General features: G+C 39.9%; 1 protein-coding gene across 16 annotated transcripts in view; it reads right to left on the reverse strand.

Annotated features, from left to right (window-relative positions):
• The window catches only part of NCOA2 (nuclear receptor coactivator 2), a 227,297-nt gene that overhangs the window by 49,297 nt on the left and 165,822 nt on the right, over positions 1-12,178 (reverse strand). For all 16 annotated transcript variants that reach the window (XM_031441501.2, XM_031441494.2, XM_031441498.2 and 13 more), the window contains 2 exons: positions 6,334-6,437; positions 2,178-2,355 (listed from right to left, as the gene is read on the reverse strand). In XM_031441501.2, the coding sequence (XP_031297361.1) occupies positions 2,178-2,355; positions 6,334-6,437 (282 nt within the window). The remainder of the gene's footprint in view (positions 1-2,177; positions 2,356-6,333; positions 6,438-12,178) is intronic.

Here is a 12,178-nt window from a genome sequence, read left to right on the forward strand (position 1 = left end):
GGGCTCAGGCCTTGATTACTAACCAGCCACATCTTACCCATCCGACCGGATCTTTCACGTTGCCCAGCACAAGCCTCCCCCATCACTTTCTGTACCCAGTCCTACACGGATCTCTCTGCTCCTGCCACCTGATCTAAAATGTCAGGCTGCCGCCACTCCTCCCATCCAAACGTACTCTTGCCTCCTCTTACAGATCTGAAATTTTACAGAAACTTCAGTGTCTATTCTGTAAATTGGCTGCTGCTGAATTACCCTGTTGTAGTCTCTTTGCTCCATGTATATTTTTTCAGTAAGACTGGAATGTCCTTGAGGATACATTGTTAATGTCATTTATTTCTTTTCAACTGAAACCTACTTCTGTTTTATTATCAATCCTTAGAAACGTATATACTAGTTCAATAAAAAGATAACAAAAGAAAAAGACATCTTTTTTTGGGGGGGTGATGCATCAGACAAATCAAAGAGAGGAATCGAAGAATGTCTGATTTTGAGAGTTAAAGGGTGTAAAGGTCACCAGATCACCTTCCTCATCTACAGATGAGAAAACTGATGTCTAAAGAAATGTCCAACTACTGGAAGAGCTGGAGTCAGAACAAATCCTAATTCTCATTTTGGTATTATTTTCTTTACTGTTCCTTGTGTTTCATCTAAAAAATACTTGGACCAATAGGACAGGGAAAGAGGGAGTCAAAAAAAGGGCCAACCATTAGACAGATAAACATATCCCAAAATCACTAGTTAGAAAATGCTTAAGAGGCCATCTAGGTGGATACAATGTTAAGCCACAGGCACTGGGCTGCAGAGGAATAAAGAAGGAAACAAACCCTAGAGAGAAAAAGGAAATATATCAAGTTAATTGCCAGAAATTGTTTGACAGAAGGAAACATTGCTAGCTTTAGCCAGACACCTGAGACGTTTATTTCACCACCAGTATTCTTAAAAGCATATGCATATAATGGAGACTATGTAATCAAAGAAAAAAGTTTTATTAATTCAGGTTAATAAGTAAGTTGAAAGCTTTTATGCTCAAAGTACAATATAAAGTAAGGCCAAGAGCTCTTTAGACAAGGAATTAATAGGCACAAGTCCTCTGAGGAAGTCATAAAATTACTGAAGAGATTTGAAAAATACTAGTTACTTTAAATAAGAAATCCCATTTTCTCGTTCATTTACTGGAGAATATAATAAAAGAATCTCACGAGTATTCGCGTACTTTCTATTACTGTGGGTCATCGCACCAGAAACGTTAGCCATAAGGAACCCGAAAGGGCCTTTTCCTACTTGCTGTGGTAACAATACGACCAGCTAGTAGAGACAAGTTTTCAGAAAAGGAACAAAAATACTTGCTAACCCAGGACTTGACCTTATTGTGTACTGAAATATGCACTTCTTTTTACCCATGAAGATGTTCTTAGCATCATCAGTTTAAGTGAGAATATAAAAAAAGAGCCACTGAGTAAGTGGGAGCAGCACTGTTCCGGAGCAGCCACTGAGGTGAGCCCACGCTGTGAATCACCCACTTTCCAATACAGCCCATCATGATCATGTCTACTTGGACAGCATCTCCGAATCAAGATGGGGAAGCAGGGAGGGTGGGGTGGAGGCAGCACCCGGTGATGCCACTTGCAGGGGCCACCCAAGAGTCTGCAAAGCCCATTTAGGGCTCCCAGGCTGAGAGCATTCGGACCTCTATACGCCACCTGTTCCTCAGCGTTTTATTTTTAGAACGTCTTATACACCCACATGGTACTCTTTTCACAAGTTGGACTTAAAATAAGTCGAATCTCAAGCTTCTCGTGACCTTCTTCTTACATGGCCATGGAAAAAAAGGACAAAACAGAGTCGGCTGGCTGGACAGGGTCTGCAGGGGGGCACTGGACAATCAGACAAGCCCCATGGAACAGTTGTTGTATGAGAACTTTCCATCTGAATTATTTTCACGTACTTTAAATACAAGGTCAAATAGATCATCCATTCACAGTCAATGTCAACAGATGTCCTTCTCTCCATGACTTATAAGGTAAACACTTAACACAAGCATCTCTAAAAAACAACCCCGTTACTCTCATCCCCACTGACATGATACAGTTCTGTTTTACCCCCTCTAGTCAAGACTGTGTGCATGGGGGTGGGCTGGGGTGGGGTGGTGAAGAGGGACCCAGAAGGCAGTCATTTACCTATAGACTTTGGCAGCAGGTTTTTGACGAATTCAGTGTGGTCCCCAACGTGCAGGATGCTGTATACACTTTTGTTCATCAGCTCTTCCTGGTTATACCTTAGGTACTGTGTCACATTCTCTGAAACAAACACAACGTTGCCTTCCAGGTTCACTACAAAGAAGAACCCATCAAGGGCCTAAGGGAAGAGGCACAAATTGGGTTAGAAAGGATGCAGCATAAAATCACACATGACTGTTAAGAAGGGAATGGTCCCTTTAAAGGAAACATGTAATTCACATGTGGAGAGAAAAGCCATCTCTCTCCCGCCTCTCCCAGCATCCAGATACAATTAACACATTTCCTCTTGGTGAAATTATTCCATCTTAGTAAGTGGGGGAGAGCCTACATCAGGGCTTTTTGTCACAACTAATGACAAACACTCTGTTAATTTATCAGGGGATAATTATTGCCAAGTAAATTATGTAGGCCTCTCTCTGCAGTCACCAAATGAGATTAATGTACTCCATAGGACCAAGAACAACTTTTATGCACCTGATCCAATACAGAATAATTTTTTTGTATAGTTCCTCATGTAATACAATGGGAGCAAGGTCACTGATAATTTTCCCTCAGTTTAAGGATAAATGCCAAGAAAAAAAAAATCAGAAAATTTTACTGCCTTTAAAGCTACCAAGGTTTAAATGAAAAGAATCCAAGGTGGTCTCAGACCTTGTAAGAAACAACAATCCTCTACTGTTTGGTGTAAATGGGGAAGGGGTCTGGGAAGTGCATCTCTCACGTGACCAACTAGTCTTCCTGGGGACCTCATGTTGAGATATGGCCAGCAATGTCTAGAGACTAGAGTGGGACCTGAGGTTTAGGTTTTCAACAGTGAGAACTAGAAACTTAACTAACTGTGCCCATCTGTATTCCTTGTTCTGTGGGTTGTTAAGATGCAGGTTCCTAAATCACCTAGACAGCAGTAGCATTTTTCCTGTGATAGGTGCATCGCCTCACTTTGCTGTCATTCCAAAGTATATTAGGAAACATGAAAGATCTAGGATCATTTCAGGAAATAAAGAGAAGAATAATGGATATTGACACGTTTACTGAGTTTCAAACACACAGTGTCTTTTTAATATTTACAACTCTGAAAGAAATGGTTTACATTTTATTCCCTCCTTTTCTTTCTTTCCTTTTCTTTTTCCTTCCTTCCTTCCTTCCTCCCTCCCTCCCTCCCTGTCTCTCCCCCTCCCTCCATCCCTCTCGCTTTCTTTTTTATAGGAATGGTTTATCTTTTCCAATTTATAGAGGGTGGAAAAATTGAGACTCAGAGGTTAACTGATTTGCCCAAGCTCTTGCAACTAACCAGTCAGTGGTAGAGGTGGGACGCAAATCCAGGTGGACCTGACTCCAAAGCCCGTGCTGTCAATTTCTGTGCAGCCCAGTGCTCTCCTCCAGTGCTTCCCCAGCCCCTCTAGCTAACATGGTCACCTTGGCTGGGAGCTCAGGGAGTTTCTCTTAGTCCTCCTTTCCCTTTCTGACGTGGACTTGTCAGTACTGTTTTGTGGGTCAGGTGAGTGATCAGGACTAGAAGAGTCTGAACATGGATCAGGCATACCATGGGCCAGGGCCACATGGTCCACCCAGGTGATGTCACAGGTTCCTCATACTTTGTATTTACTACTACTGTGGACATGAATGCTATGTGTACACACTGAATGATGAGTATGAATGGGGCATAACGTGTTTATTTTTCCTCTAGTTTGTTTTTCCCTTAAGTTATTATTTAACAGGCTCCTATTTTGTGAGCTTTGAGTATATTCCATCTTTAATTCTATTTTCATCACAAAAGTGTTCTCAAATTAGAACTGACCATAAGGCACCAAAAGAAAGCTCTTAAAATACACACACACACACACATCTTACCACTTGGTTTTAAGTTTTTCTTAAATGTTCAGCCACGTTTTCCAAATGGAATAAACAATAAAAGGGGTAAACTAACACTATACGTAAATATTCTTCCATAAAAGTTGGCATTGACTGTTGGAAACTTTGTATAAGGGTGTGCCTGAAGGGGTGTGGTCTGTGAGGGTGGGGACAGGAAGTCAGTTGATTAGCTATGGATCAAGTATCCTTTTAAACTCACTGCTTTAAATACACTTTCAACAGTGATTTTCATAATTGTATTACCTATTGTTCACTTTTGAAAGTACATGTAGCTTCCTACTGCGTAGTACCATGTACAAAGCCTGACTGTGGCAAAATACAACTGAAAAATGGAATTGTTTCATCTTATAAAACTCTTTTTTAAAGCTCACTGTGATATGCTCTGATGAAAAAAGCTGACATTTGGTTTGGTTGCCTAGCAACCACTATGCTATGATGTAAGCATGAGTGTGCATCTATGCCGAGAACAGCTCAACCAGAATGAGGTTTCTCTGTCTAAATTATTACATGTAAACAGGGATAAAGATTTAAATTCAGACCTTCAGTCTCCAGATTCAAAACTTTATCTCTCACATATTTAGCACTAACGTCCTGCTACACAGGTATTTGCTCAATGCTCTGAATTCTCAGAAGACTATTTTGAAACAGTAAAAATGCTGATTTGATGTTATGAGACAAGGTCCGCTGACATCTAGCAATCTGATTTCTGCAATTAGTGAACTTGCTCTCAAAAAGCTTAAGTCATAGCCCTGTGGTTACTCCAAGCATTTCTTTCTAGGAGCATCAAAAATCTTCCCAAGAGTTTTCACCCTACTTTAATTTCCCCTGATATAAGGAATAAACAGAGGTATGTGGAAATTTCCTTGTTTTAATAAATGAGATTACCATCACTTTCAAACTAATTTTGATTATAATTCAAAAAAATTTTTTACAGGAATTTATCTGGTTCTTTCATCTAACTCTCAATAGTCCATCTAGTTAAGAGTTTTCTTAACTGCTTCTGAGAACCAGCCAGAGAGAACTAACACTCTCTGGCCGTCCACTGCCTTGTTGGCTCTGGGAATTCAAGTTAAGTGTGTTTTTGCTTTTTCCCTGAAAATTATAGTTGGATGTTTTCAAGCTAGTGATTCTAGAGGGCCAGCAGGGTCAGCCTCAAGGAATGAATTTTGTCATTTCTAAATATAAAGACTGGGTCAGACAATCTTTAAATTTTTTCTGTGCCCCCCCAACCCTCCAATTATATGGCAGATTTTCACAGAATTAGATTTTCTAAAAATAAAAATCATCTTATGCACCAGCTGAAAAAAAGGGGGCAATTACTGGTTATCTCTGCTTTAAAAATCCCAGTTCCTCCTCCACGTGCGGCTGCTGTAAGTCAAGTGCCGCTGCAGTGGTGGTGCTGCAGAGCCTCTGGCCAGGCAGCGATTCGCAATCTCATCATGTCATCAGCAGAGTAAATTATCCTGAGGACCGACATAATTTACGTCTCAGGGCTCCTCTTCTTGTTAAATATTCACTGACATTTTTTCCCTCATCTTACCATAGCCTACATCTTGAATTTTAATTTTGGAATAGGTACAGCAAGGGACTTGGTGTTTAATACAGTACTGGTTAACAAAATAAGAAAGTGGGACTTCACAAATTCCAGACAGTAGTCTGGTCATAAAACTTCCTAAAGGTAATAAAGAATGGGCAGTTAAGTCCAACCATTACACTGGAGGTGCTTATCTTGAAAGTTCTGCCTGTTACTTCAATTTTCATCTTAATGAAATAAATAAACTAGTTTGAAGTAGCATAAATAAAAAGTGTAAATCTCCTTTGGTCTTCCAATTTTAACCTGTATATACAGGCTCATGTACATGCATATATAAAAATCTAAGAATTCTAGGAATATTTCAAACCATAATATATTATAATCACAGAATTTAATAGGCGTTGGGAACATGGTTTTCTAAAAGGAATGCTCACCTGGCAGTTAAAGCCTTTCAAATTTATATTCTAGTTAACTTAATTCTACAATATTAATCTGAAATGTATATAAGCAGGAATCAGGAGCTAAAAGATGGATACATATTAGGAAGCTCAAGAGGTTAGCAGTACTTTAACGTGAACAGTGAAAACCAAGTGTGGATTATCCTTAAATTATATTCATCTGAAAATTAAATGTAATACTGTGAAAGTCAACTACAGTGTAAAGTACAGAACCAAAACGCGGATGTGCTACCTCAAGCATCATAGGGCCCAGCGCATCCTTGTCGATGACACCTTGCCCGGTGGATGACACGTCTGATTTCTGCACCTCGTCTATGTTGGCGGCTGCTGCTTTCTCTGCAACAAACACGAGTGTAAATTAAATGGCAGTGCTAGTTCGAGGACAGAGTGACACAGAAATATTTTTATCTTAATGATTTTAAAAATCTCTAGTGGGATCGGATATGGCTCTAAGGGTTGGAGAACATCCCCGGCGCCACTGAATGGAGAAAGTGCTGGCAGCAGGAGCCGGAACGTTCACTTGTCACCTCTAGCACCTGCGGCCCGGCACCCCTTTCAGGCTGCTGAGAAAATGAGTTCAGTGGTTTCATGCCAGTCCCTGACAAGTATTTTTCCTAGATGGCAAAACTGCTCCACAGCTTGGCAAAATGAATCTGCTGCAGAGGTTCCCCAAGCTGGGAAGACGGAAGGCCTGCTGTTCAGGCTTTGGTCGTGTAAGCAGAGAGGCACTGGCGCAGGTCTGAGGAAGGATAAACACGAGTCCCGACCGCTGGGGCCGCTCTGGAGCCACTGCCCTGGCTCCCCGACCGCCCGGCCTCTTGTCACTTGCACGTCTAATGCAACCAGAATGATGAGGCCCCTGTCTGACTGCAGGTGCTTAACAATTCAAGGCAGGGAGAAGCGGCACCCTATTGAGCACCGTGAGAACTCCAACGGTGGCCCTTTTGTCTAGTGCAGACGTGCGTGATCTGCGCCCCTGGACTGAAATGTGTGAGGCAACTTCCAGGCCCACCCCGAGGCCCTGGAAGACATTCTGTTGTAGAAAAATCTCATGGAAGAAACAGATGCAAGTCATCAAAATTTATGTAAACTGGTTATATCAAGAACACCACAAAAAGTTTAAAGCATGACAGATACACCCCAACAACGTGCTAGAAAACAACACAAAACAATGTGCCAATGACTTGTACTGGAATAAATTACACCCTTGTTTACACTGCATGTTATCGTTGTAATTAAATGCAAATACAGGAAACTGTATATCAATTTAGTACTCAGAATCAACTTGCTTTCATGACCTTAGTAAATCCTGCTTTTATTGGGGGGGGAGAGTAAGATTTTATACAGTACTTTTAAAAAACTTGTAAAGCTTAATTTGTACTGGAGAACCTAGGCAATAGTTAGGAATTATGCTGGTCTGCTCCACGACAGAGAGCTTCAGAGGAAAAGGGGAAAGGACCTGCATAGTTCAAGTAGGACTCAGGGGACGTATGTGGCAGAGCACGTCACGTCAACTTTTTAAGGCCTTAGTACCTGCCTTCGTGCATCACGAACCATAACAGGAGTCAGGGAGATGATATGTACAACACACTTTAAAAACTACACTATAGTTTACAAATGTGTAACTCACTGCTAGCATTTCTGTCTTTGTTAGCTCTTCCTTACTGAGTTCCAAAAACAGAGCTTATAAGCAGAGAGTATCTGTTTTCTCAATTACATTATTGTTTTTTGTGTTTATTGCCTCATTTTAGGGCAAAATAAATACAAAATAACAATGTTTGGGGCAATCCATTTCTGAGTCCTTTTTTAGAAAAACTGAAGTATAGTTGATTTACAATATTACATCAGTTTCAGGTGTACAACATAGTGATTCCATGTTTTTATAGATTGTACTCCACTGAAAGTTATTATAAAATATTGGTCATATTCCTTGAGTTATACATTGTATCCTTATGTCTTATTACAATTAATATACATATTGAAATATGAAGATCTGATCATCATTCTAAAGACCCAAAAGCTTCCTAAATTCACTCATTAATATTTTGTGGAATTAAAAAAATTCAAACTTGGAAAACTCATTCATGCAGGTTGCAAAACACTGATAAACTTTCAGGTTGAGGTATTCTAAATATTCTGGCAACATGCTCACTGTATTTTCGACTTTCATCAGAAAATACGTAGAAAGACATTGTATCTGTGCAGCAGTTCCTTTCATTTTTAGGAATCTACAGATCAGATATAATTTAGGGTGAGGCCCTAAAATTTAATGGAAGAGATTACTTAGAGTGGATAAAATATGTGTTTGGGCTCTACTGGAAAGCCTGGATAAAAATAATTTTCATCCTGGAAAATTAATTGCAATAATGAAGCACTTTATTTTTTTCTCTTTATATAACATTCAACTGATAAGCCTTTAAAAGAAGAAAAGTGGCAGCTAACAAGAAGTCACGGGATGAGGGGCTGGAATGAGGAAATCGACCAGTAACACCGTCCAAGCATCTCGGCGCATTGCTATGGTCTCACTCATGCTTCCGGGGCAGGTGGAGTGAACGATCTTCATCCCCTGAGAGATGACGCCTAGCCAGGGGAGGGGCACGACACTTACAGGTGAGCCAAGTGAGAACAACTTAGGGCTGAACTGCAGGGAACTAACTTTATATTCAAAGAAGAGATAAAAATGGCTGGATGTAGCTGAAAATAGTTCAGGTCCACTGCAGCTGCGCTGGACCCTGCAGGACCACAAGCAGATGGCAAAAGCAGCGGGTGTGTGGCGTCTGCCTCCAAGGACATCTCACCCTGGCCTATGATGAAACCAGCATTAAGGAACAACGGCAAAAAGTTTGTCTAAGCTAGAATTCTAGGGATCCCTGATTAAAAATGAAAACAACAAAAAGTCTCCCAAGGTCAATCTGAAATCATATTAGTGGAACACGTGCTGGGAAAGAAAATTCCAGATGAAGCCATTGGTTATTTACAGGAGAACTTTTAAAATGTTCAATATTTACACAATACTATTTACACATGTATTACGAGAATGGGAAATTTTCACTACTCACAGGGTAAATGAATAAGAGACAAAGGGCAGAACTGAGGGCCGCTCACTCCTGTCCTCACTTAATGTTTGTATATATGCATCTTCCCACTAATCTGCCATCTGTTAATCAATTCTGTATTAGATGTGTGCTTTGACTATTTCTCAATATTAAAAAGTCTATAATATGAAGTGACAGAAAATATCCAGAAACACTGCTTTACCAATGTAACTGGAATCTAAATGAAACTGACCATGAATTTATGTTATTTGTGTACTTTTCATGAAGTAACCACTACCTCTGTACCATGCTCATTCGGGCTTTGAAATTAAATAGGAGGAAAAAAAGGACTCCTTTGGGACATATTGTTAAGTTAACTGAACATATACTGGTATCTTGATGGAGCATTTTAGTAGTAAGTACACTATTTTTATGTCCCAGATATAAATAAGCTTAAATCCTTAGATATATTTATACTTCTGTAAGACCAGCATTACCATACTTAAAATACACTATTTAATATTTTTAAATTAGGCAGTTTTCTCAGCGGTCACAAATTATATTTACTTTTCTATATTTTGCATCCATTAACCATAAAAATACATTCTGTTACAAAAATATCCTTCAGTAAACTCAACAGTAGAAAGATCATCCTTGAGTTTCAAACGATCAAAACCATATGCAATCTCTTTATTACAGATGGAACTCTTAAATCAAACAAAAAAAGAAGATAAAATTTAATTTCAGAGCCTCCAAGATTTCTCCTCCATGTCCCAACTTCCATTTCTTCCTGCTGCACTTTAACTATTAAAGTGATTCTTTTTAGATAGACTAAGACCTAAGAGAATAACAATGAAAATAATTCTATCCTTTTCTTCCTCACTCCCAAAAGACAAAAATACCATAAAATAGCTGTGACCTTTTTAATAGCACAGCTTCACAAATGCAAAGCTCTGATTTGAGAGACTGTCGAAGGATGCCTCTCCTCTGTCCTCTCCCTCCTCATGTCCCTTCCCTCCCGGTGGCTGCTCCCAGAGCAATCCATCCGGTTCCCTCCTCCATTTGCCTGCACTCTAGAAATCCAATACCAATTAATTAGATTTCCAGTTTCAAAGCGAAGAACAAAACCCCATCTCTTCAGGGACTGTGTTAAGATGAGTCACAACACAAACTGGGGGGAGTCGTTAATATAATATTCCATACACTTTTCTTTATAAGTAATTATTATTCGTGTTTTCCTCTCAGAACAAAAGGAAAGGTGAACAGGGAAGCGTGTGAGCTGTAGATATTTAAGTGATTTAAAAATACAAAGGAAAAGTAAAATTTAAGTTTCCTGGTGAGAACAGAAGCAAATCAGGAACTGCAATTCTTGCAAAAATTGATTTATTCTTTAAAACAGTATACTTAGCTATTTTTAAAGTATAAAGTGATTTTTTTAAAGAAATTTATGAGTTATTAAAAAACAGCATTTATTGATTTTTGGTAACTGAATCTTATAATATTAGAAGGTCTTATCTATTTGTTCATTGGGCAACTGAACTAAACATGACCTCAAAGGGCCTTCTTCCCACAGAATACGGACAGAGTCCTACCTCCTCACAGGGCTGCAGTCACAGCGCGGCGGACAGCCACATCCTTGTGCCAATGCCAACAGCAGCAGAGGCAACCACCAATGACTTAGAAACCAAAATGCTGTTTAACGTCTGCCCATTAGAGGGCCAGTTTGATGCGGCCATTATTAGAGAAGTTTATACTCTTTCTTTTCTCCTTTTCTAAAACCCTCTGAAGATGCCATGGAAAACTTGTGTAAATTAGTTTATCTTAAAAAAGAATTAAACAAATATCAGTTATTCACCCTGTAAGAATACGTCAGCGGGAAGATAATCCATAGGGTATTTACATCCACATACAAAAAAATGTTAACACTGCCCACGGTTAGATCTCCCTGGCACAGAACAAGTAAGAGGTTCAAGTTGCTTTCATGATGGTCAAGCATGAGGATGGTTGCTTTTACTAAAGCAGTATTATTTAAAGTATTAGCATCTTTGACTAAAATGGAACCTGATACTTCATGCAGGTTTTATAATTAATTCCACTGCTCCAAAATGAGTAAAATCACTCACCCAGATACCTATCAATTTTTCAGGAGACTGACATCAAACACAAGTCTAATCACCTCCACAACAAATTTTTAAGACTCTAGTGGGAATACATCCACAATTTCCATCTTTTCCTGCATTTAGGAGCTGGATGATTTCAGGTGAAGTGCCCGTCAAACCTAGCAGCCCTGGGACCCACGCAGAGCAAAGAAGTCATTGAAACAGTGACAGGCGGTTTCTGGCCAAGCACTATAGATAAAATATTACAGGAGAAGTTATGTAGCATCTCAAAGGTTCTAGAAGGTAAAACCAGAGAATTATGCATCTGCACCCAACTAAAATTAGAAAAGCTGCCATCTGGCTCTGTGAAGCCAGCAGCACATTCTTATTCATTAGGAAGCATTCTGCTAACATAAAAACACAAGGCCCTTCCTGTGCTCTCCAAATGTGTTTATCTTCTCCACATTAATGCACTATATATCATCAGGCCGCTGAAATCTCCTGCCGTGCATATTAAAAACGCGCAGCTGCACTTTCTTTAGTACTGGGAGGAACCTCAGCTCCCAGTCGCCTGCCTCCCTCTGACATTGAGTTTAGCGTTCACACATCATGGTTCCCTTCAGCACCAAGAGACGGCAAAATGACCCCATCTCAAGGCCACTCCATCCAGCAAAGCCCCCTCGCTCTCTGCAGCAGAGACAGCAACGTGCTTAGTTTCATTCTCATGAATGGTGAGGCATGACTGCCTACATGGGCTCCACAAGTTTGAAATATGTAGGCTCTACTTTTAAAGTGAATGGACTACATGTATCAAGAGAGAAAACAGAAACCAGAAAAGATTCCTGGCATAACTGGCTAGAAAGTGCTGTTGTTTGTAAGAACTATCACTGAATCTGCTATCACCACTGGACCATTTTATGTGGTGCCCCACTTCACACGTGAA

This window comes from Camelus dromedarius, chromosome 30 (genome assembly GCF_036321535.1).
Source record: "Camelus dromedarius isolate mCamDro1 chromosome 30, mCamDro1.pat, whole genome shotgun sequence".
NCBI lineage: Eukaryota > Metazoa > Chordata > Mammalia > Artiodactyla > Camelidae > Camelus > Camelus dromedarius.